The sequence below is a fragment of the Canis lupus genome, chromosome 38 (genome assembly GCF_048164855.1).
Source record: "Canis lupus baileyi chromosome 38, mCanLup2.hap1, whole genome shotgun sequence".
Classification (NCBI taxonomy): domain Eukaryota; kingdom Metazoa; phylum Chordata; class Mammalia; order Carnivora; family Canidae; genus Canis; species Canis lupus.
The window spans coordinates 22,064,020-22,090,436 of NC_132875.1; the positions used below are offsets into that span (position 1 = coordinate 22,064,020).

At 42.5% G+C, this 26,417-nt stretch overlaps 1 protein-coding gene across 2 annotated transcripts; it reads left to right on the forward strand.

The window, feature by feature from the left end:
* The first annotated feature begins 13 nt into the window (after window positions 1-13).
* LEMD1 (LEM domain containing 1) lies at window positions 14-26,152 on the forward strand. 2 transcript variants are annotated; one of them, XM_072814838.1, is made up of 7 exons: window positions 14-153; window positions 1,532-1,651; window positions 2,269-2,391; window positions 4,990-5,060; window positions 12,437-12,517; window positions 24,506-24,582; window positions 25,541-26,152. In XM_072814838.1, exons 2-7 carry the CDS (start codon window positions 1,570-1,572, stop codon window positions 25,737-25,739), a joined length of 633 nt encoding a protein of 210 aa, XP_072670939.1. In that variant the 5' UTR covers window positions 14-153; window positions 1,532-1,569; the 3' UTR covers window positions 25,740-26,152. The 2 variants fall into 2 exon arrangements, with proteins under 2 accessions (XP_072670939.1, XP_072670940.1); XM_072814839.1 differs by lacking the exon at window positions 12,437-12,517.
* Window positions 26,153-26,417: the final 265 nt, after the last annotated feature.

The window sequence follows — 26,417 nt, forward strand, 5'->3', positions numbered from 1 at the left end:
ATGGGGTTTACTGATGTCACACTGTCCGTATTGTGATTACCATAATATGTAACAGGCAAAAAGGGACTAGTTGCTACTAAAACCCTTAGGTGAAACTCCCCCAGCTTTAGTAACCAATTCAACTGCGTAGACTTTAGACAACCATGTAAAGGGGTAAGTGGATTAATCATCCAGTTGGATTCCATTTGAATATTTTTCTTCCATATGTGTGTTCCCTCTAGGCAATTGTCTAGTGTCACTTGAAATTGATGAGGGTTCTTTTGGAGGTTATTCTGGGGAAGGTGGTGAAACAACAGACAGCTGTTCTCGAGAACAAATGTCACAGGATCTGTCTTAGCCAGCCTCTAATGATAATAGTACTAAAAAAAAATCTGAGGCGCATTGTCTTCTTCCTTTCTATATTAGGTTGTTTACTAGGGGCCAAGAATGGTAATTCAGCTTCCCCCACATAGAAAAGAAGGAAACTTCCATTTACTAAACCCCAACCGTGTGCCAGAATGTGATTCTGGTCCAAGTGTAGCTTTATGGAGGAAAACTGTAAAGCGACGCATTCTCCAACAACCCTGTTATACATGACAACTCACAGCTTCTTCTAGCTTGTATACAATGTTCTTTCTAATTGGACATTGATTGATCACCAATAAAGGCAAAGTCATTACTTAAAAATGGTCCAGATCCTCTTATGCTGAGCGATCGTCTTGTAGTAGTTTTCACCGCAATATTAAAAAGCCTGGAAACATGAGAGAAGTGAGGTACAATAAATAAACTCCTAAATTACAAATCTCCGTTGAAAGATTTGACAAACGCGTCTTTTTTCAAGATTTTTGTTAAGTAGGTAGTGGAGTCCTTTTGAGAGGATAAAGGGATCAAGTGAATAAACCTGATTGAACTTGAGGCTGGTATAGGGCTAGAAAGCCAATCAAGACTTGTGTAAGCCTATATAAATCAATTTATGTGCCAGAGAATGAATAGCTTTTTTTCAAATGCCAATTCAGCAATTACGAAGTCTGCTGGCGGTTAATTAAAAACTACCATCTCGTTATGTTCTGAGTTAAATTACAAGTGTGAAAACTACTAGTGTTTGCAATAACTGAATGCTCTGGACTCTCTGTACTCTCATCAAAAGGAGGGCAGGGATAAATAACTTTTATTTAACTCACTAGAAAATCTCTCTCAGCTCTTTCATATTTAATTAACTTCTTATCTTCTCAGAGTCTGAGTCTTAGAGTTCCTAAGCAGTGATAGAAATATTTGTTCATGTGTTCATTTGGTGCGGAAGACTTTTCTCACATTAGCTGTGTAGAAAAGTTAGAAATAATTCAACCCCAGAGACACTGGGGAATGTGACACCCACCCAAAGCTTTGCATCAAGACAACCTAAACCCAAGAAAGATTTATGGCAGGGAATGGTGATTTGGGGATTAGTCCTCCAAAAATGGAGAGGTGGGGTTGTAAGCACATTTGTAGACTTTTGGGAAAGTTCTTATTTGCAAGGCTACCTTAATGAATTTAATGTTTTTCTCTTTCAAAGATTCCACTGTCTGAAAGAGACCAAACCCCTATCACACCATGGTGGATGTGAAGAGTCTGAGTGATTATGAATTACAGAATGAACTTAATAAGCTTGGATTTTCACCTGGCCCAATATTACGTATGTATGCAGCAAATATTAGAGACGGGTCATTTCTCACTTACAAACTACCTGCAAAGATTTAAAATTATTTACAGTGGAAGGAACATATGCAATAAAAAAAGAAAAACCATCAAAATGGAAATAGAAAAAAAATTCTTTAAACACAGAAAACCATAAAGAGAAAAGAAGTGATAAATATACCTAGATGCTACACACAAATTACTAAGTATGGTGCCACAGAGAAAGGATTTTTTTTTTTCCCAACAAGGAAAACCCAGTTACTTTTGATTATATCACCCTGTTGCTTTTTTTTCGTTCCTAGTATATGCACTGTTAACTATTTATGTCCTTACTGTTTATACTCTCAATAGATAGGATGTGCAACTTTGTCAGTCTTACTGTCAGATGTATCCAAAGCCCGCCTCCTTGGCTAACCCAAGGAGGCCTCACCTTAAGTGTTTGTGGAAGGAAAGGAATACGTTGAGTAGCTGTGGGGTGGACCTGATTGTCAAAGCCGTAATTAACCAACAATGTAAGGTGCAAGAATAAGGATCTGGGTGGTGAAATACGGCGGAGGCGGAGAGATGGCATTCACAGACGGAATACCTTACTCTGTTTTCCACATTCTTCTTCAGCTTCCACCAGAAAAGTGTATGAAAAAAAGTTAGTGCAATTGTTGGTCTCGCCTCCCTGTGCATCAACTGTGATGAATGGACCCTGCGAGCTGGACAGAGCTCAGGATGATGACGACAGTGAAGGTACCGTCAGATAGTCACTGCGCGCTTATTCATACCTTGTCTGGGATGATCTATGCAGCTTGAAATGCTATGCGGGGTGACCTGTGTAATGTCTGAATGGCCTGTTTGCCCACAAACAGCCTGGAGAATAGGCTCCTGGCCTGCAAAAGGAATCTGTGACTCCATGTCCATATTCATGTCAGTGACTCCCCTGGGCTGTGGGGAGTGGGGGGTCAATTTGCATGTCCTCTTATTAACCAGGTCCAAATCTGTGTTTGATTTCTAAAACCAGAAGTTCCTGCAGGGAATTTCCACATCTCCTTTGAGGCACCAACCTCTGCTTTACCTCTATCAATAAATTTGACAATTATTTTCTTCAGATTAAATGTTTTCAAATCCGTTCAGAAAGATGAGCCAAACTGTACCTCTCTGAACTCCTCTATGCCTCCTGCCCTCCTGGCTCCATGGGAGCTGACCACAACTGGTCTCCTCTGGGCCCCAGGGTAGTTGCAGAGCTGGGGTCTCTGGGATCCGGGAGCTTCTGGTCCAATGGCCTCTGCCCCCTTTATATACACCATTCTCCTGTACAAAGTGGGCTTGAAGATTCCTGCAATCCATCCCAAGGCTGTTTCATTAAATAAATTTTTATTAGGAGTCCTCTATGAGTCACAGTAAAATAACAGGAATTACCATGCATTGATAGTCACCAATGCATTTCCTGCCTAATGTGCAATATCTCATTTAACCCTCACAACACTTTTAGCTGAAGTTCAGAGAGGTCAAGTGACTGGTCCAACATCCAATAGCTAGGAAGCGGGCCCAGAATGTGTCCAGAATGTGCTATGAAGAGCAAGGTCCATTGTCTCTGTCACCACTACATGGCCAACTCCTTGCACAGTACCAGGCATGGAGCGGGAATTCAGGATATGTTTATTGAAAGAAGGTGCCAAAACTGAGATTTGAACCCAGGTCTAGTTCTCATAATTGTGCTCTTCCCATCACATGTCTTAAACTTTTCTCACAATTTCTGTGAGGATGAACACATTAACTTTCTGCCTCTGTTTGACCTGCAAAAAAAAAAAAAAAAAGACAAAAATGGCAATTTCATACAGTTCAAGTGAATAGTTCAACAAATAAGATAAGTGCCTAGGGCCCTCTGAAAAATCCCCCGTGGTGCCTGGTATTGGAGGGTAGTACAAGTTCTGAGAGCTTTCCCTAAGTCACGCATGGCCGACCTCATTTGAAAGAGCAGCAGGGCTGGGGATGGACCCTACCATCCCCTAAGACCAGACCCTTTCTGGTTGGGGGCTATCTATCTTCAGAGTCCTGTCCCAGACCTGGACTGCATGTGATCCCATGTGATCAGGGACTAGACCAGTCCTCTGATGAAATGAAGTGCCAGGTTGGAAGATTCGAGAGACGAAGGTTTATGTACGTACTGCTCACAGCTGCCCAGGACTGCGAGTCAAAGCTGTACAGCCAAGCTGTTGTGGTCACAGGTCGAGTCCTCCCACTTCCCAGCACGTAGCCCTCCAGAGGGGAAGTTATACCCAGGCTGGGAGAAAATGGGCCCTTCAGTTTGTAAGCTTTGCCATTGCTTTACAGACTGTGTCCCCCTGATGTTAGCTCATTCAGGTCAGAGGTGGAAGCTCTGGTTCAGTCGCTGCCTTGTAGTGCAATTCTGCGGTGTCAGTGGATGGTGGTTAGGTCAAGTAGGAAAGGACAGCTTTCTCTGGGTCAGGTCTGAATCATCAGACATTTGAATCTGCTCAGTGGAGGAGCTTCCTAGACCCTGGTGCCATTAGAATGAAGGGATTGCCATAGAACTGATAAGGTCCTGGGGAGATCCAGTGCTGAGCATTTCACAGAAACACCTGGTCCTGGAGTGGGGTCGTGATGGGGACCGTGTGGCCAGGGCCAGTTCAGACCCAAGGCTAAGCTTTAGGTTATTCAGACAATGGGTAGGTTTGATTTTTCTCATTTTCACTCATTGTTTTGGCACCAACTGGACATAGCTTTAATGATTGAACCTCTTTTCAAGCTTCCCAAGTATTTTTGAATCAGAGAGCTCATTTAAAATCCCCTCCTAACATCTCTGCTGAATGTGCAACAGCGCATGATTGCTCCAAGTTTATCAAAATGCTTCTCCACAGGCTGAAGCCAAGGGCTGATGAGCAACCACCTCTCTTGTCCTTGGCATTTGCCTGATTTTAAAGCCTTTTAGCGCGACTCTGGCCTTCCCTCCTCTGGGGGCTTCTTCAGACACAGAAGGAGAAAATCCTCCTGCCCTATCTTGACATTCAGAGGTGCTTGAGGCTTGCGGCTGGTGCAAAGGGGCAAGGACCAGGCTGAAAACAGCCTCCCAGAGGAGCAGCCAGCTTGGGCTCAGCGATGTATTTCTTTCAGAGCCATACCAATACAACAGTCCTCCTGTCGGGGAGCCCTCACAGGTCCCCAGAGGTAGGCCTCAGTACATTGCACAAAGGCCACTGCAGAGATGCCCTCACAAAATTCTTCTGCCCCGCAATGGGGAGAAGTGCCCCCCAAGATTGGTGATGACTTCCTTTTCTAGCTCTTACGTTCTCATGGCCTATTTTCCTTTTGTTTTCCATGATCCAGAGCTTAATGTCACTATCATTTTGAAAGGAAATATCATTCTCTCATCAGAAAAAAACAAGGCACTCAAAAAAGTATGTACAATTCTAATGCATGAATACTTTTACCCATAATATATTAAATATAGGAAATAGTGCTCCTCCTGTGTATTTTTTTTCCTCCTGTGTATTAAGAAAGGAACTAGCAAGTCACTACATTCTGTTCTAGGGGTAAAATCCTAGTTTAAAGCAGCTAATTTTAATGCAGGTTTCTGTTTTGTGGAGCTATTTCCACATTCTGGTCATGACCCAGAGTAACAGGGTCCTCCCAGCCAGCCCTGAAATTGCAGCTACCCCCCAGATGCCATTCCCTTCCCATTTCCCCGACCCAGGGTTTGCATCATAGGGAGCACTGAGCAGTGGAGAATGAACAGCAGCTCCTGTTTCCTTTGTTTTCCCCGACCCTGAGTCCTGGCTTCCACCCTCACTGCCATGTTGAAGCAAGTGGCCAAGTGTGTGAGGGTCACAGGTTTTGCCGTGAGGCCTCGCTGGCTGAGAGACCCTGTCCTTCCCCGTGCTTAGTGCTGGGGCTTTGGGGGAAGTCACTTAACAGACGTAAACTCCTACTGCAACTTAGTAGCAGTACCTACCTTACAGGGTGGCTGCCAGGTGAAAGGCCACCAAGGGAAAGCTCTAGAATGAGGCACATTAGTTCACGTCAACCCCAGGGATTTTTTCTCAGCCTTCTGACCACTGTCCCTCTGTATTTAGAGATGCCTGGGTCTCCTTCCATGGCAACAATACTGTCCTCGCTCAGTTCCTGGTTCTGCACCTCTCACGGTTTTCACTCTGACTCTGTCTTTTGGCTCCTGTGTGAGAGCTGTCTCCAGCCCCAACTCCTGCTCTGCATCATTTCCATTGCCTGCCCCATTCCCTTTACCTCATGTCATCTTCCCACACTGAATCCTCCACATGGGCCCCCTCCCCTGAGGCAGAGGCCTATACATCCAGCCACCTCCTGGAAAGCTCTTTCCTTTTCCTTGTCTTCCCTTCCTCCCCTCCTTCCTGCCATAGCACACAGGGTTACTTATAATGGTGAACATTTCTTAGATTGCCTAAGGGTGTTTATCCTTCTCCCCATGGCAGTCTCTACCTCCCAGCTCCTCACACAGAGGACCTCTAGGACCACGCTCATTTTTGCTTACCCCAAACCTGCCATTTGTGGCTTCTGTTTCCCTTGATGGTTTCACCATTTTCCCACTGCCCCGGCTCATGGCCTCACAAATAAAGAGTTGCCAATGGATTTGAATTATGATTTTTAAAAATCCATTGCTCCTTTCTGCTATCCTATCTTGCACCCATATCACTTTTTTTTTTTTTTTAAAGTAGGCTCCACACTGGATAACATGGAGCTTGAACTCAGGACCCTGAGATCAAAGACCTGAGCTGAGGTCATGTCTCACCCTTAACCGACTGAGCCACCCAGGAGCCCCCATATAAGTCTTTATTTTTTTTACTGGAATGATTGTAATATCCTCCTGACCAACCTCCACCTCTAACCTTTCCCAATTCCAGTTCAGATGTACAAGCAGAGTTTGAGTCGCATCATTCCTCTGCCTGGAAACAAGGTGCAAACTTAGCACACACCACGAAGAGACTCCCTCATCATCCTAGAAATTTCTTTCCTGGTTTCCCACTTCTCTCATTTCCTTCCCTGTGTCTTTGCCTCAGTGGTTCCTTATGCCTGGAGTTCTTTTCCTCCCGCCCTCCCTCCCGCAGCCCATTTCTCTTCTGGTTAAAATCCTCTGATTATTTAAGGACTGACTCCAGGGCCATGCCTGTGCATCCCCTTCAGTAGCTGTCATAGGCTCTTGCACAGAGCAGGAGCCCAGAGCTCACCTCATCAAACCACCAAACAGCTCTAGCAACAAACAGGTTAGTTTGCCAATATGGTCTAGTATTTCAACTACTCACTGAGTTTCAAGAAATGAAAAGGAAACCCCAAGTACGCGGTCCTGTAGTAGACTGTAGCTTTAGCTTCCCATTTGAACACAATTCAAATCTGATGAAGTAATTCTGATATCTTATAAAATTTTCTAAAGGAATTTAAAAAATCTTCCAAAGGGCTAATCAAAGGAATCCTCTCCCATTCAGAAAGCCTCATTTTGGCAGAACACCTCTTTGTCTAGTTCCTGCAGACACAGAAGGGGAGAAGAAGCAACCTGAGTATTTAAAATGTATGGGGTGGGACCAATGCCCTTCAGTCTTTGCTTTACATAAACCTGAAATAAAACCACATCAATATTTTGAATTGGCAATAGAATTAAATAGAAAGTTTGTGATGGCCTGAAATGGTTTGATCTGAAGGATTTATATAAGCCATTCTGATTCTCAGAAGGGCCTCAAGACATCTGTTCAACTTTAAATTCTGAAGTAAATGTAAATAAGCATTTAAATTTCCATGTAAAAGGTGCTAAAAGGGGTGTTTAGGAGACACTTGTCTAACACCATAGACTTTAATTACCTAAGAGCAGTGGTGTGTACCTAACTGTCCTCTGAGTACCTGGAGAGGCAGTATTTACATTTCTTTGAAACACCAAGGAACACCCATTTCCCTCTTATCCTAGTAGGGTTTCCAGTGAAATACAGACCACTTTGAGATTTGGATTACATCTATTTCTGGACGCTTTCTCATCCTGCTATGTGTGTCTTTTATCAGATCACATATGCAGCCCACTGCTTTGGAGATTAAGGCCACTTAGAAAGTCAAGCCAATATTTTTTTTTTAATTGGGGATTTATTTTTCATCAGATGGACTCCAGGCACAGCATGTGCTTCCAGTGATGAAGTAGGCAGGAAAGCCAATGTGTGTATCTCAGGCTCAAAGTCCCTTCTACCAAAGAGGGGGAAATGGGACTTGGGGCGTTGGGGAAGCAAAATGATCTGCAATGTCAGGTTGCATAGAGTGACCTCTGAGTAAGGCAAGGCGATCATGTCATTTACACCCCTAACAGGATGTTTTTGAGAATGAAAGGGGACACTCCTGGAAGGGATGCTGGAATCAAACAGGACTGTCTGGCAAACCAGGGCATCTGGGCACCCTGGGCTGTAGAGTGGTTCTGGGGTGGAGGTGTTTGCACGTGCACTCCTGTCTGCACAGGGCTTCCGGCCGTGGGAGCTGTGTGCTCCTGAGTGCTCCTGAGTGCTCCCGGCCCTTTTGGTGTCTCCTTGTTCCCTCCCAGAACATACATGCTCCTCTCTGCCAGAAGCCCGGGCAACTCGCTCATCTCGCCACCTAGTCTACACATTCCGCTAGGAGCTCCTAAAAGTGTGTTCTGTGGGTCTGAGCCTAGCAATCTGCTCCTTCAATCTGCCCCAACTCCCACCCTCTGCCTAAGAGCTTTTGCTGATTCAGGTTGTAAACCTTTGAGGGTGGGCAGCCGGGTGGCTCAGCGGTTTAGGGCCACCTTCAGCCCAGGACCTGATCCTGGAGACCTGGGATCGAGTCCCACATCGGGCTCCCTGCATGGAGCCTGTCTCTCTCTCTTGCTCTCTTTCTCTTTCTCTCTCTCTCTGTGTCTCTTATGAATAAATAAATAAAATCTCTCTAAAAAAAGAAATAAACCTTAGAGGGTGAAAACCTGCAGCTTTGAATCCTCTGCACTGAATTCAGTGCCAGGTGTATGGAGGGAGTTACAGTCATTCAGTCTTTGTTGGTGGAACTGAAGGGAGCCGTTGTCATATATCATGCAGATGACCGCCCCCCCCCCCCCGACTTCTTATTCTGTACCATCTCTTTTGTCTCTTAGACATACCTTACCCTATTCTCCCAAGAGACAATGCTTAGGGCACAGCGAATTGATGACCACCCAGGGAATGGTTGCAACAGAGCTTCTACCTCGGGTCTCAGCCTGTGAGCTCACAACTGTTTTATCTCTACTGGGCATTGTTCTAGACCTTTTTTTTTTAAGAAAATAGATGCGAAAGGAGTCCTAGTTCCTGCCCTGAAGAAATTTAAAAAGGAAGTCTGGAAACAAAGAGAATAGATGTATCAAAAATATGGACTCTAGAGCCAGGCTGCCTAGGTTCAAATCCCAGCTCTGCCACGACTTGGACAAGACACTTGACCTCTCCATGTTTTAGTTTCCTATCTACAAATCAGGATAATAATGGGCCTGACATCACAGATCATTTGGAGGATTAAGTTAAAAAACATGCAAGACGGAGTAGTGATGGCATGTCATAAGGGCCGTACGAGTACAATACGAACTACTATCATCAATACTATCACGTAAAAAAGCATGATACTTAGTTATCTACAAAACAAAGCAAAAATACTTAGTGAAAAATAATACGATGGCAACTGAATCTTCAGTATTGAACTCCTAAGTACTGCAGAGGATTTATCAGCGTGCCCACAAGTATATGTCTATAATTAAATAAACAGATATAATTAAAAACTCTTCTCTGTAAGTGCTATGTGTTGAAGGAGGCAGACCAGCCTTTAAAAAGAAAAAACATCATATATGACTGCCTACTATATAGGACTCCTTCTTAATCTTATGCTAAATCCTTCCCCTGCCTTTTGAAACATTGAAAAAATAATTTATTTTGAAATAACCTCAAACTTAGGGACAGTGGTAAGATTAGCATAAAGAACTCCCAGGGATCCCTGTGTGGCTCAGCGGTTAAGCACCTGCCTTCAGCCCAGGGCGTGATCCTGGAGACCCAGAACCGAATCCCACATCAGGCTCCTTGCATGGAGCCTGCTTCTCCCTCTGGTTCTCTCTCTCCCTGTGTCTCTCATGAATAAATAAATAAAATCTTTAAAAAAAAATAAAGAACTCCCATATTACTTTTCACCCAGATTATCCAGCGGTTAGCTTTTACCACATTTGCTCTGCGTGTGTGTGTGTGTGTGTGTGTGTGTGCCCCCACACGCACCCTATCATTGTATCTTTGAACCAATTGAGGGCCAACTATAGACAGGAAGTCCCCCAGCTCCCCTGCATGTCTTCTGTCTACCCCCACAGGACACTTTCCTCCATAACTACCATGTGATGATCCAAATAAGGACATTCACATTGATTCAGTGCTACTGCCTAATATTCAGACCCCATTCAAATTTCACCAATTGTCCCCAAAATGTCTTTCTGCTCTCTGGTCCACAACCAATCCAGGAATGCACTTGGCCTCTCCCGCAGCCTTCTTTGGTCTGAAGCAGTGGTGCCTCCATCTTTCCCTGTCATTCATGTCCTTGACTATTTAAAAAAGTACAGGCTTTCATTTTGTAGGGTGATTTTTCCTTTTGACTATTCATAGAGGCCTTGAATTCTGGGCAGAAATTTCTCAGACACAGTGCTATGCTCTTCTCAGAGCATCACACCAGGGAACAATGTCATCCTGTTCCACTGGTGGTGATGGTAACCTAAATCACCTGGAAAAGTTGGTGTCTGTCAGATTTCTCCATAAAACCATCACTTTTCCTTTTGTAACTGAATGATATTTCGTAGGGAATTATTCTGAAATGATACCAACATAGTGTTCCTCATCAAGCCTCATCCATTAGCCCAAGCACCCACGGATGACTGATGGATTCCACTTCCATTATGACAGTGGCCCATTAAGATTTTTTTATATCTAAGGGTACCTGGCTCAGTTGGTAGGGCATGTGACTCTAGATCTCGGGGTTGTGAGTTCAAGCCCCACACTGGGCAGAGAGATTACTTAAAAAATAAATAAAAAGATTTTCTATTTTATTCTTCTTTATTAGTTGACATTCTACTGTAAGGAAGATCTCCCTTTTCCATTTATTCATTCGTTCATATGTGTTAGCGTGGACTTACTGATTCTTTATGATTCAGGAGATTGTATTCATTGATATTATTTTAATGCACAAATTGTTCCAGATTTGGCCAGTGGGAGCTCCTTCAGAATGGATAGTGTGTCCTTTTAACATGTCCTCATTACTCCTTAGGGATTTTCTTAACTTCTGACCCAAGATGTTTAAGCCCCTTCTTGTGCTTTACCTGCCGCAGGAGCATTGGTTTCTTTTATTGGAGATTTGGAAACCAAAGTCAAGGCCTTTAGGGAGCTCATTGCTGCTGGGCAGTCATTGCTTCCAAGGCCCTCTCAATGAATAGAGCTAAAAAATAAACGTCGGTATATGTACACATACGCATAGATGTCTGTAACTATTTTTATCTCTTTCTCTCTATATATGAAGTTAAAAGCCATGAGTCCATGTTCATCTCCATCTCCAGCCCAATATTTCAGTGTTCCTCCTAACCTTTCCCCTTCCTGTGACACTGAGAAACCTGGCTTCCATTATCTTCAGTATATGTACATTTTTGCTCAATTTTTAAATTTTTCTCACTGTAACCAATCTCCCATCGTAATAGCCACCACCTCTTCTGCATAAGCCCCATCACCTCCTCCTTGGCCACTGGACATGCCAACCCCTCCATGTGGCCGTCCCCTCATTGTCTCTCATCCTTGGACACAGGGCATGCTAATGCCTTCATGCTGGCTCCTCTCCTACCGCTCCCATTCTTCAACCACCAGGCACCCCAGTACCCCCTCCATACACGCAGCCTTCTGCACTCCATCTCTTTGGCCTCTGGGCATGCTGACACTCTGCCCCATTTCCAGTACAGGAGACACTGACAACCCAGGGGAGGGAAGGAAGGGAAGGAAAGCTTCATGTCTCTTTTTCCCTTCCAATTCTGAGATCGGTTTCCATATCTGCCAAAACGTTTTTAATTTTTATTTATTTATTTATTTATTTATTTATTTATTTATTTATTTATTTTTATGATAGTCACACACACAGAGAGAGAGAGAGAGAGAGGCAGAGACACAGGCAGAGGGAGAAGCAGGCTCCATGCACCGGGAGCCTGACGTGGGATTCGATCCCAGGTCTCCAGGATCACGCCCTGGGCCAAAGGCAGGCGCCAAACCGCTGTGCCACCCAGGGATCCCCATATCTGCCAAAACTTAATAGGGTTTCACTCTCCTATTATTGCTGATAAGATACCCTGTACACCTAATATTAGCATTTGCATTGCCTACCCCAAGTGCTGCCATCGGAAGGCCCAAGGTGCCAAGGGAATATATATTAAAGGACTACTTAAGTGTGCAGTTTGAGTTGAGTTGTGCTTAGGAGACCTGATGTTAAACATCGCTATAATAGTTTCTTAATCAATTGAAAAACATCCTTATTCCCAGTAGGAGTTGTATATTCCACTTGGGTCAAAGTGAAGAGTAAATTACATATTCTATAACTACTTAATAAGCCCTCTGTTCTTACCTGTAACATGTGCTAATGGGAGCTAAATGCTGTCTTTACAAGGAATATAATTTAACATTCTCCCTATAAAAATACTGACTTCCTGGTAGATGTGCTTAAATATGCTTAATAATCAATGTATCTTTATCTTATTGACTACTTGCTGATTCTTTCTGTGTAATAGAACCCAGTTTTTGAAATACAAGAGCAGCAGGAAGAGATAATGAAATCAAACTCTGATTATAGTGATAACATGATAATAAAGGTAAACTTATTTTCATAGAACTGAATTATGAGCAGTGGTGTTCTCTTTCTATAGGAAAATATGAATTTATTTAGAAAATTCAGCTTCTCTTTTTCACCTCCAAATATAACCATACTGGACTTCAGCTAATTTATCATTTGCATTATGGGTATATAGCTATATGTACCCATTTTAGGGAGAGGAGGTTCCCATTGTACCTCCCATGTGAGAGCCCCAGATTATGTTAGTATGTTGGGATTTGCTCAGGTTTCATAAGCACCAGGCAATATTCGTCTTCATGAGCCCAGGCTTGATTTATTGTAATTACTGACCACGGAATTCCCTATTTCAAAGGCATCTTGAAGGAGGCTGTATGGCTTATTTTACAGATGAGGAAACCGACCGAGAGGGATTATGACTCGCCCAAGACCACACAGATAGGTTGCAGAAAAATAGGGAGTGGACTTCCCAGTCTTCTAATTTCCATTCTACTGCCCTTTCCATTAGATCAGGCTGCCAAAAGGGGAGGAAAAGCAACCAGGCACCTGAGCAGTGAAACAGCTCCTCCCAGTGTCTCTCCCTGGTATCGCAGAAGGACTCCTGGACATCTGTTCTCCCATGGAAGCCAAGGCTTCTTTTTGATGATTGCTTTGTAGTTGGAGCCCACATGAGTCACTCTTTGGTGACCCTTCCACTCACACGTAAAAGCCCTGGTACAGAGCCCAGCGCGGTTCAAATGGGCTGATATAAATGCAGGAGGGTACCTGGAATTTGCCCAAGGGGATGGAAAAAAATTCAAACCTGAAAATATTTTTTGACGACTTATGATAATATATCTTATGCATCTAAAAAGGTATAAAGAATTCCACAATAAGCAGTTAGATTCCCACCCCAGAGATTAAAAAAAATAAATCAATTCCATTGGAGACCAATGTAGACTTCCCTGATCATATTCCCATTCCTTCCTTTCCCCCAAGGTAAACACTATCCTGAATTTTCTTTTCATTCTTTTCCTTTCCTTTATAGTATCCACAAGCTTTAGTTTCTCCTGATTTTAGATTTTATTTAAATGACATCACCATGGGGTGCCTGGGTGGTTCAGGTGATTACACATCCCACTCTTGATTTTCAGCTAGGGTCGTGATCTCTGGGTCGTGAGATTGAGCCCTGCATCAGGTTCTATACAGGGCATGGAGTCTGCTTGGGATTCTCTCTCTCCCTCTCTCCCTCTGCCCCTCCTCCAGCTAAATAAATAAATAATAAATAAATAAATAATAAATAAAATCATGTAAGTAATCTTCTATAACTTCCCTTTATCATTCAGCATTATGCCATGCGTTTCTCCCAATATTTTTGTGCTGGTTCATTCATTTGCATGGCTATATAATTATTTCAAAAATATATTGATCCATTCCTTATTTATTGGACATTTGTATTCTTTCCAAGTTTTTCTAATATGAACAATGCTGCTACAAACATCGTGGTATGTGACCCATTGCATACATGTGCAATAATTTTTTTCTGTTTGAGTGAATACACCTAGGAGTGGAATTGCTAGAAAATCAAGGATACAGACCTCTTCCACGTTAGATATCATGTTAAACCGCCCTACAAAGTGACTGAACCATCTGACAGTCCTACCAGCAGTATAAAGAGCTCCATCACAATCTTCTTCAAAATTTAGTATTGCCATACTTAATGTTTGTCCAAGTAGTAAGTATAAGGTTGTATTTCATTATAATAATTTGCTTATAAGGGTGAGCATCTTCTTATACGTTTGTTGGTCATTTGTGTTTTCTCATCTGTGAAGTGCTGGTTCATGTCTTTTGCCCATTTTTTCTATTAGGTTATCTTTTTCTTGTTAACTTACAGGATCTCTTTATATATTTTGGATACTAATCCTTTGTTGGTCATAAGTTCAGTACATATCTTCTAGTAGTCTGGGCTTTTTTTTAATAGCAGTTTTGGGTTCACAGCAAAATTGAGAGGAAGGTGCAGATTTCTTATCTATTCCCTGCCCCCACACATGCATAATCTCCCCCATTACCATCCCGCAGTGGGCCTATCTTTTCACTCTTTCCTTGATGCCTTTAAAAAATAGTAATGAGGGGTGCCTGGGTGTTCATTCGGTTAGGTATCTGCCTTTGGCTGGGGTCATGATCCCAGGGTCTCGATATCAAGCCCCACAGTGGCTCCCTGCTCCGTGAGGAGTCTGCTTATCACTTGGCCTCTGCCTCTCCCAGCTCATTCTCTCTCTCTCTCTCTCTCTCTCTCTAATAAATCAATAAAATCTTTTTAAAAAAATTCTGCTAAGATTAAATTCACATACAATTTACTATTTTAAAATGCATGATTCACTGGCATTTAGGACATTCAGAGTGCCAGAAAACCACCACGTCTATCTAGTTTCAAAACATTTTCAGTACCTCAAAATAAAACTCAGTATTCATTAAGCAGTTAGTCCTCAAACCCTTCTTGACAACAACTAATCTCCTTTCTGTTTCAGTGGATCTACCTCTTCTGGATATTTCATATAAATGGAACATTCAGGATGTGATACTTTGTGACTGGCTCCTTCCACCCAGCTGACTGTTTGCAAGCTTCACCCACATCACAGCATGTATTTGTACTAGTGCTTGAGTGAATAACATTCCATTGTATGCATAGACCACAGTTTGCTTATTCATTCATTTGCTGCTGAACATTTAGATTGTTTCCACCTCTTGCATATTGGGAAAAGTAATACTGTAAAAAATTCAAGGACAAGTATTCCAATACCTGTTTTCAGTTCTTTCAGATATATACTTGGGAGTGGAATGGCTGGATGATATGGTATTTCTGTGTTTGACATTTTTAGTAATGGCTAACCCATTTTCCACAATAACTGCAGCATTGTACATTCACACTAGTGTCCAAGGGATCCGGTATTACCATACCTTGACAACACTTGTCGTTCTACACCAACTTGTTCTTAGTAACCATCTTGGAAGATGTGAAATGGTATCTCAGCGTGGTTTTAATTTGCATTTTCCTAATGACTAATGATACTGAGCATCTTTTCATGATTTACTGGCCATTTGTATATCTTCTTTGAGGAAATGTCTAACCCAGCCCTTTGTCCATTTTTTAACTGGGTTGCTTGTCTTTCTATTGTTGAGTTGTAAGAGTCTTATGTATTCTGAAAGCTACACTGTTATATAAGATTTGCAATTTTTTTTTTTCATTCTGTGGATTGCCTTTTCACTTCCTTGGTGATGTCTCTTGATGCACAAAGGTCTTGAGAAGTTTGATTATGATGTATATTTGGCATGGATTTCCTTGCATTTGTCCTGTTTGGAATTCACTCAGTTTCTTCAATCTGTTCATTTATGTCTTTTGCCAAATTTGGGGAATTTTCAGCCATTGTTTCTTCAAATATCTTTTTCAGCCTGACCTCATTCTCGTCTCCTTTAGGGACTCTGATGACACAAATGTTAGATCTTCTATTGTAATTCCCCAAGACTCTGTTTATCTGTATTTTATGCTTCTCCTCCACCTCCATTTTCTCTCTGTGCTTTGTTGTGGGTGATTTATACAGTTCTATCTTCAAGTAGATTGATTCTTTCCTCTGTGTTTCCTATTCTTCTGTCAAGCCCATCTAGTGAGTTTTTACTTTGATGGTTGGATATGTTTTTTTCACTTCTCAACTTACACAGGGCCCTTCTGTATATATTCTACTTCTCTGCAAAGTTAATAATTTTTTCATTTGTTACATACCTTTTTGTATTGTTCCTTGAAGCATTTGATGATGGCTGCTTTAAAATCCTCGTCAGATAATTCCAACATTTGTGTTATCTCAGTTTATTGACATTTATGAGACTCTGGATCTTATTTATTTATTTATTTATTTATTTATTTATTTATTTATATTTGAGAGACAGAGAAAGAGCATGAGTAGTGGAAAGGGAGAAGCCGACTCCTCACTGAGCTAGGAGCCTGATGCGGGGGGGCTTGATCCCAGGACCCAGAGATCATGACCTGAGCTGAAGGCAGACACTTAACCAACTGAGCCACCCAAGGGCTCCTCTGGATCTTATTTAATTTTGCTTTTGCTTAAGCAGGCCTCCTCAGACTCCACACTAGTGCTTTCTCTTTGCTGTCAAGTGGGGCTAGAAGTCCAGGTCCCCCACTGGTCCGCTATCACCACCCTGGTCTGTGCACCCTGTGGGCTCCCAAGTAGCCTCCACTGGTGACCACACCTGGGGGTGGTAGTCCAGGCTTCCCCTGCACCCGGGCCGGTGGGCATAGGGTAGGCTGTCTGGCCAGAGTAGAGTAGCTACTGTCAAAAAGTCTTCTTCTTTTTTTTTCTTTTTAAAGATTTTATTTATTTATTCATGAGAGACACATAGAGAGAGAGGCAGAGGAAGAGGCAGAGGGAGAGCAGGCTCCATGCAGGGAGCCCGACATGGGACTCGATCCCGGGTCTCCAGGATCAGGCCCTGGGTCTAAGGCAGCACTAAACCGCTGAGCCCCCCGGGCTGCCCCAAAAAAGCCTTCTGTCTCACTTGGCTGCCACCTTCTCCTTTCCCATCTTTGACTTTTCTGGGGGCTTTTTTCATTTGCACCCGTTCCCATTTTCAGGTTGCTAGCTTGTCCAGGACTCCCATCTGGGATGTGCGAGGTCAAAAGAAGACCCAAGGCACTCACCATGTGTCATTCCTCGGGTGCCCAGGTCCCTCATCCCTCTGCTTCTTACCACCTTGCAGCGTCGTCTTCTGTCTGCTTGATATATATACTGTCCAGGTTTTGGAGCAATACTCAGCAGGATTGCGAGAAGCATATCTATCCCGTCTTGTTCCCAGTCCCATTTTTGAAGTCTGTCCTTTGGATCTGCAGCGTTAGCCCTTGCCATATGTCAGATTTCCATAATACACGAATGTTTTGAAATGTCCCCAGGATTTGTTTTATTCAGGTATAGTAAGTTGACAGACGTGGAGACTACTATTGAAAGAATTCATGGCATCCAGCACCATGTGGGGGAACTACAGAGTCAGGCAGGGGGCGAGAGTGAGGAGAAAGTATGGGCATCCCACTTTATTGTGGGTTTTGCAGGAAGAAATTGGTCAGGCAAGGTAAGCATTTTAGGATTGGCTCATTTGAACAATTCCAATGAGCTCCAGGCTACAGGGGTGGTTGCTAGTTGGCCAATCTGGCCCTAGGCTGAATTACAGCAGGGGAAATATTGACTCGGTATGGTAGAGACAAAGGAGGTAGTTGGGGATATGGATTTGGGGTTAGTTGACTTGCCTCTGAAAGGCTTGCTCATGTGCATTCTCTCTAGGACTAGCAAGGCTCCAAGATGTCAAAGCATCATAAACCAGAAAACAAGAGCCATGATTGATATGACGGGGTCTCTACTCTGATCAGTTTGTCCAGCCTATGCCCAGAGCAGAATGTTGTAATTACCAGAGCAAGTCCCCATCCTCCTTGTTGTTTTAAAGTAATGTCTCAATTTTACTTGTCCTTTTGTCCTTCCACATAAATTTTTGAATAAGCTTATCGAGTTCCATGAAAAATTCAGATAGGAATTTTGATTGAAATTTTATTGACTTTAAGAATTAATTTGGAAAGAGCTAAATCTTTATTCTGTTGAGTCTTCCTGTTCATGTTCTTTACATTAATTTAAATTTTCTTGTCCTTCAGTAAGATTTTATAATATTTTCAGTGTAGGTCATGTTAATTTTTTGTTAGCTTTAGTAGGTGGCTGTGTTAGGTTTTTAATTTTTGTTCTTATCGGGAACAGTATCTTTTAAAAAATCTGTTTAAATGGTTTGTTGCTAGTATAGAGAAACACAATTGACTTTTTCATATTGACCTTATAACAGTGACTCTTGCGACGCCTGGGTGGCTCAGCAGTTGAGCTTCCACCTTCTTTTTTTTTTTTTTAAGATTTTATTTATTTATTCATGAGAGACACACAGAGGGAGAAGCAGGCTCCCTGTGGGGAGGCCGATGCAGGACTCGATCCCAGGACCCCGGGATCATGACCTGAGCCGAAAGCAGACACTCTAGACACCTGGGTGGCTCAGTGGTTGAGCGCCTGCCTTCGGCTCAGGACATGATCCCAGGGTCCTGGGATCAAGTCGTGCATCAGGGTCCCCGCAGGGAGCCTGCTTCTCCCTCTGCCTGTGTCTCTGCCTCTCTGTTTCTTGTAATGGATGAATAAAATCTTTTTTTTGGATGAATAAAATCTTTAAAAATAATAATAATAATAATAATAATAATAATTTTTCTGTAAATTTTTTAGTCCAGTTTGTATACTTTTCATTTTTTCTGTTTTGTTTTGTTTTGTTTTGTTTTACTGGACTAAGACCCCTATATTACAGTATTAAGTAAGAGTGATAATAAGACTTCTTCCCTTGGTTCTGATTTTAAAAGGAATTCATTTAGCATTTTACCTTTAAGTATGATTTTTGGTATAGGTGTTGGAAGACACTTTTTGTCAAGTTAAAGACGTTCCCATTCTATTCCTGGTTTGCTAGAGGATTCCCTTTATTTTATATATTTTTTAAGATTTTTATTTATTTATTCATGAGACACACAGAGAGGCAGAGACACAGCCAGAGGGAGAAGCAGGCTCCATGCAAGGAGCCGGATATGGGACTCAATCCCAGGACCCCGGGATCATGACATGTGCCAAAGGCAGATGCTCAACCACTGAGCTACCCAGGCGCCCCAAAGATTCCCTTTAACACACACACACACACACACACACACAGAAATGGTGATGATCTTCAACCTTTCCTTTGTTAATGTGGTAGAGATTATTTTAGAAGGCTTTTAATTAATTCAAAATCATAACTTAGGTTAACAGAGCACAATGTTGAAAATGAGAGCTTTATTAAATCAAGGATGAGGTAAAAACAATGAAGTAAGAGTCTGAAATTACTGTAGAATCTTTTATTAACTGAATCCTTTTTAGTCAATAAAGGGATTTGAAGTTAATTCAATTTTAAAGAGATCTAAATCAAAAGGTTTTTCCTGCCTGGGAGCAGGTTCACAACTACCAGTTTGTCCAGCCATTGGTAAAAGAATATCTGGTTCTGTAATATAAGCTGCTATTTGAAAAACTGCATCCACCAAATAGAGTGATTAGGAAAGTGTAACACATTGCAGTTAGGAGAGGATTTTGTCCTCTCCCCCAGGAACAGCATTGCCTCCTGCCTCCCCAGAGGCCAACAGTAAGAAATCCTGGGAAAGTAAGAGAAAGGAGTGGGGCAGAAGTCAGACAGCAGGGCACACAGCCCACCGCACAGCCTGGCACCGCTGCTCTGATTGCCTGCAACTGCAGGTGTCAGGCTGTGACATCTCTGGCTAGGTTTGGGTTGACCTTGTAAAACATACACCTTGTGGAAATGCAAACAAACGTATTTCCTCGTGCACAAAAATGAATGGCTTTAGTCAAGGTGGATCATTTTCAAAAACCAAATACATTTTTTTGATGAGTAATGATTGAATGAGAAAACAAAATGATTCTTACTCGTCTGGTTCTGGATATAGCCCAAGGTTTTGTAGTTCACTGTAATACAATAGGACATAATATCTCACACACGCTCCATTTTTGGATTCAATGGATATAATAAGTAGGCCAGAATTAGCACAAAATTAGTCTACCTAGAGAAATCTTGGGAAAAAAAAAACAACTCATCTCAAATATTTAAGAAGAGATCAGATGGCTACAAGTGTTACTCCCACAGGAAATTAATTAATGATTTGATCATTTATTAATGACTGAAAACCGTTTTTAAGATTTTTCTTAAAGATTTTGTTTATTTGAGAAAGAGGGAGAGAGAGAGAATGAGAGAGAGAGAGCATGCGTACAAGCAGGGGGAGGGGCAGAGGAAGAGGGAGAAGCAAACTCCCCACTGAGCAGGGAGCCTGATGTGGGGCTTGATCCCAGGACCCCGGGATCATGACCTGAGCCAAAGCCAGATGCTTAACTTACTGAGCCACCCAGGTGCCCTAGAAATATGTTTTCACTATATTTTTCATGATGAGTTTCCCCAATAGAAATATTACAAGACAAAAATACAGGTCACTGGAGCCAGAAAATGGGGGTTTTAAGTCGTAATTGTGCCTTTTCTGATAGCATAACCTGCACAGATAGTTTTACTCCCATTAAACCTCTATTTTTGGGACTCCCTGGTGGCTCAGCAGTTTAGTGTCTGCCTTTGGCCCAGGGCCTGATCCTGGAGTCCCAGGATCAAGTCCCACATCAGGCTCCCTGCATGGAGCCTGCTTCTCCCTCTGCCTGTGTCTCTGCCTCTGTGTGTGTGTGTGTGTGTGTGTGTCTCATGAATAAATAAATAGAAATCTTTTAAAAAATAATAAAATAAAAGTTAAAAAAAATAAAATAAACCTCTATTTTCTCATCTAGAAAATGGTTACTACAGAGCTGTTAGAAAGATTACATGGATCCGGGGCATGTTGAATGCCCAAGACAACAGACACTCAGAACTCGGTATTTCTAATTCTCTTCTAGTTAAAGCTGCATTATCCACCCTCTGCAGGACAGCAGGGTGATCAAGAGCAGGGACTCTGAGACTACACTACCTGGTTTGGATTCTGGCTCCACCATCTCACCTGCTGTGTGACCAAGGGCACGTGACTTAAACTCTCCAAGCCTCAGTTTTTGTCATCTGTGAATTAGGCGTAAAAAAAGCACCTTGCTCATAGGGTGGTATCAAGAATTAAATGAGTTGATGTAAAATGCCTAGAGTGGTGCCTGGAAATACTATATAAGTGTCAGCTAGGATAGTATTAACACACTCATTGTTTACTGCATTAGCATATCTCAGAATTATTATGACTACAGCTGTGATCAAAATATGTGGATGGGTGTCATTATCTGACTTGAATGCCAGCGGTGTAGTGAGGAGGGTGGGGAAGCAGAGGCGGCCACATATCCCTCCCACCCCCAGCCGTGAATGCTTTGAAACAGCCAGCTTTGCAGATTCTAGCTCTAGCTAGGAATAGGGAGAAAGGAGCATTATGCTCCCCCATGGGTGCAATTCTTTTTTTTTTTTTTAAGATTTTTTATTTATTTATTCATAGAGACAGAGAGAGAGAGAGAAGCAGAGACACAGGCAGAGGGAGAAGCAGGCATCATACAGAGAGCCTGATGTGGGACTCGATCCAGGGTCTCCAGGATCACACCCTGGGCTGCAGGCGGCCCTAAACCGCTGCGCCACCAGGGCTGCCCCCATGGGTGCAATTCACCCCCACTAAGCCATTGCTTTAATGAACACCAATATTTTTTAGTTCCATTGTAAATGGTGTTTATAATGAAAACCATATTTAACAACTTTAAGGGAATTTTTTTAATGAAAAATGAATCAACTACAAACATGCCACCTGACAACAAAAACTGATTTCATTGTTTATATTTCTCCCTAGATCCTGTTTGTGTGTGTGTGGTATGAGTTTAGCCAGTTGCCACCACTGTGTACATGCAATTTCATGCTGTTTACTGTGATCGATAACCCTTTCCCCAACCTTATAATTATAATTATTATTGATGGCTGCACAGTCAAGTTGATAGGCCATGATTACTCTTTTTTTGAAAATCTAAATGTCCACATTTTACATGCTGTAGGAGAACTTTACATGTGGATGATAGTAAAGGAAAGAAATTCTGAAAGAAAAGGCAATCAGAGACCTAAACCTTATGGCAAGAGAGAAGAGAAGGGAGGGAGCATTTGATTGCCTAAGAGCTGTGAAATCCTATAATTTGATTTTGCAAAAGACTTCTACCCCAAATGTTTTATTTAACAGACCTATTTTTACATTTAAGAGAATTAAAAAGAATTTGCATGTGACGGGTACGTGGAGGCTCATTATACTGTTGTCTACTTTTGTATATGCTTGAAACTTTCTGTAATTAAAAAGGTTGAAAAAAAGAATGTGCTTATAAAAGATTTTAACTACGCCCTTGAAAATAGTTTGAAGGGGATCCCTGGGTGGCTCAGCGGTTTGGAGCCTGCCTTCAGCCCAGGGCACGATCCTGGAGTCCTGGGATCAAGTCCTGTGTCGGGCTTCCGGCATGGAGCCTGCTTCTCCCTCTGCCTGTGTCTCTGCCTCTCTCTCTCTCTTTCTCTATGTCTATCATGAATACATAAATAAATAAATCTTAAAAAAAAAAGAAAATAGTTTGAAGCATCTCTCAGTAAGCAAACCACCAGTAGCCCACATGGCATCTTGGTGGGAATTTTCCAGAGTCCCCCTCTTCCAGGAAATCGTAGAGGTATGTAATCTGTGACCTCTGCTCTGGGCACAGTGCTTCCTTGGATGGCACCTTGTGCTGTGCACAGCTTCCCACCATCAGCAGAGGCCCTGCTCGGGTATCACTAAAACACTGTTAAGAACATCTTCTTTAAGAAGGCAAGGCCGTAGCTGCTTTGACGCCCATGGCCTATATTGGGAAGCAGGTGACCAGCCTTAAATGACGGTACACCAGGCCATGCCCTCCTCACCCACCGTGGGCTGACATCATCAGACCTGCCGACACAATACACCCAGCCTGGACACTGCAGACATTTGAGGATGCTGAGGCCTGAATCATAAACACAAATGGACAATCAAGGAAAACCAGATGCGGGAGGAAAAACAGCAACACACAATTCATAATAATGACTATGGTCATAATCTTTATTGCTAGCATTCACTGAATGCTGACTATGTGCCAGGAGATGTTTTAATCGTTTTTCATGTGTTAAGTCACTTAATCTTTACAACTCTATTTCATGGGGAGAAACCAAGGCATAGAGAGCTATCCTTTTTTTTACTATATTGGAAATATAACCACACAAAAGAAAGTTTTGGGAAAAGAAAATAAAACGTGATTGGTCCAGATTTCTATCCCTCTTATGAGATGACATTTTCATTTTCAGAAATTACTTTCTTGTTTTTGTCCATAGCCAACTTGCTTTTTATTTTAATTTTATTTTTTAAAAGATTTATTTATTGGGCAGCCCCGGTGGCGCAGCGGTTTGGCGCCGCCTGCAGCCTGGGGTGTGATCCTGGAGACCCAGGATCGAGACCCACATCGGGCTTCCTGCACGGAGCCTGCTTCTCCCTCCACCTGTGTCTGCCTCTCTCTTCGCTCTCTCTGAATGAATAAATAAATCTTAAAAAAAAAAAAAAAGATTTATTTATTTATTTATTTATTTATTTGAGAGAGAGCGAGCTTGCAGGGGTGGGAGGAGAGGGAGAGGGATAGAGAGAATCTTTTTTTTTTTTTTTTGGATAGAGAGAATCTTAAGCAGATTCCTTGCTCAGCACAGAGCCCCCTATGGGGCTCAATCTTACAACCCTGAGGTCATGGCCTGAGCTGAAACCAAGAGTCAGTCGTTCAACTGACAGAGCCACCAGGTGCAACTTTTTTTTTTTTTTTAAGATTTTATTGATTTATTCCTGAGAGACACAGAGAAAGAGAGAGAGGCAGAGACACAGGCAGAGGGAGAAGCAGGCTCCATGCAGGAAGCCGGATGTGGGACTCGATCCCGGGTCTCCAGGATCAGGCCCTGGGCCGAAGGCAGATGCTCAACCGCTGAGCCACCTAGACGTCCCGCCAACTTGTTTTTTAAAATATCTTTATTCTTTGTAAATGATGCCTGGTCATAAAAAAAAAATTTAAAAAAAAACCCTCAAATAAGAGCAAAACAGAGAGTTGATATTTAAGACCAGAATGCTACTCACATCATGTGACCCTAGCTACCAATGTGCCTATTGTTAATGTATGAGTCACTGAAGTAAAATATTACTCCATGGCACTTGAACATTTTTGCTAATTATTGAGTAAAGGAAGCTTAAAGTTTGTGTTATGAGGTGGCTAAATACCTAATGTACCAAAAACTTCCATATCAACCCTCAGATTATATGATTTTTTCTAGAATAAAAAAAATAATAAAGTCTTTTGTACAAGACATTGGAAAAATAAATTCTTCTTGATATTTTCTTTCTGTTCATTAGAGACTCGAGGCTTCCATCACTAACCCAGAAGCCCTAGATATCTACTACCTGGCTTATAAGCATCCTGAGGGAATAAGGTAATGCTTTTCCTAGCATATGAGAGGAGGATGTTGTCTTATATAATTCCTGGGGAAATTTTTGTTATTCAGATTTCTGTGAAAGGCTTACGGCTGAAAAGAATCTGTTGAGAAAGAAGTTTTTTTTTTTTTAAAGATTGTATTTATTTATTCATGAGAGACAGAGAGAGAGAGAAGCAGAAACATAGGCAGAAGGAGAAGCAGGCTCCATGCAGGGAGCCCAATGTGGGACTATCGCAGGACTCCAGGATCAGGCCCTGAGCCAAGACAGACACCCAACCCCTGAGCCGCCCAGGTGTCCCATGGAGACATTTATTCCTATGTGTGTCCTGGGAAATAAGGAAAGAGGGGGGAAAAAAGGGAAAAGGTAGTTGATAAAAGAGCTCAAGACAGGCCATTTTATTTGTTGTTCAGAAAGTTAAGTCTCCTGGAAAGTTCGGTAACTTCTGAATAAAGTTAGGCAGATTTCCAGGATTAGACAAGTGGGTACATAAAAGTCTCCCTAAGAGAGTTCAGAAAGTACCACCTTTTAAACCAACATTAGCAGATTTTAAAAGCACTTCTCATCTCACCCCTGAAGGGCACTCCTTAGTCACATTGGTGAAGAGAGGAAGGAGAGGCTGTGTGTACTGGTATCCCCTATCCACCTGCACCCATTCCCAATGGGGATCAAAGTTTCTGCAGCTCCCTGAATCAGACCTTGGGCCAGCATTGAAAGATGCTATGCAAGTGGGTGGTAATACTAAATAAATGCTTTTTTTGGGTTTTAGGGATCTCATATCCCTGTGATACCTCATTAATCTCACTTGTCGAAATCAGCATAAATTTTAAACAAGTAGAGGGCTGTTCCCTAAAAGCCCCACCATGGTTGCTCCCCGGGGGTGAAGGGTCACATTCTTTAAGGAGGTGCTTGAGTCATCGCTGTACACAACCCTAAGAGCCACTAATGTTTTCACAGGTTTCCTAACAGAGCATCAAACACCAGATTCGAAGGATGGAGTTGCATCAGAGAAACAGACTACTGCCCGGTGAACAGGAGTGTTGAGTTCGGGAACCTAGAAATTCTTCCAGTGGGCCTGAAGCTTGCTGTGTTTGGCATCTTCATCATTGTGATATTTGTCTACATAACAGTGGAAAAGGAGCCGTTCTTTGGCTAAGTGCTTTAGGAACAGAGCAATGAGTGAGCACCTGAGCATGCCTCTAAGCCGTCCTGCTGCAGGGAAGGACAGAAAGGCTGCTTGAAAAAGGGATGCCCAGCCCCATAGCCAGGTAGCTTTCCTCTCTGCTGCTCTCACAAAACCCTACCCAGGCTCATGATTTCAAAGCCAATGGGGCCTTACATACTGTCTAGTTCACCACTTATGTTTCGAGATAAGGGAACAGGCCAGGGAGGTTGAAGGAAATGCCAAAAGTCACAATGAACTGAATCCAGAATCCAAGGTGCAAAGAAACAAGGTAAAGAAGCAGACACTCTCATCAAAGAGCTTGAGGATAAGGAATTCCCCACATGACGGCATGCTGGCCATCATTAAAAGCGCTGCCACATCTGAAGCATACTTCGAAAAGAAAACCATGCCTGGTGTTTTTCTTTTGAACTATGGTGGTGAGCCATAGGTCCTGCCTCGCCTCACGCTTCCAATGATAGAGTGAACTATGGGAAAGGCCCCCAATAGGTGTTGACAAAAAAAGGAATGCATATGGTTTGGCAAACACAAAGCCTTATCCGGCATCACAGGTCATGAAAGGAAAACAATTTAGAACAAGACAGCATTTTCGCCATTGAAATGTAGCAAAGTTTGAAAAAATTAATGCCCAGTGAGGGAATGTTATAGGAA

Bases quoted from the DNA above. Each gene is read 5' to 3' on its own strand.
- LEMD1 (XM_072814838.1), top strand. From the start codon at position 1,570: ATGGTGGATGTGAAGAGTCTGAGTGATTATGAATTACAGAATGAACTT. The intron at 1,652-2,268 runs GTATGTATGCAG...ATTCTTCTTCAG, and splicing joins TTCACCTGGCCCAATATTAC to CTTCCACCAGAAAAGTGTAT. The intron at 2,392-4,989 runs GTACCGTCAGAT...TCCATGATCCAG, and splicing joins GGATGATGACGACAGTGAAG to AGCTTAATGTCACTATCATT.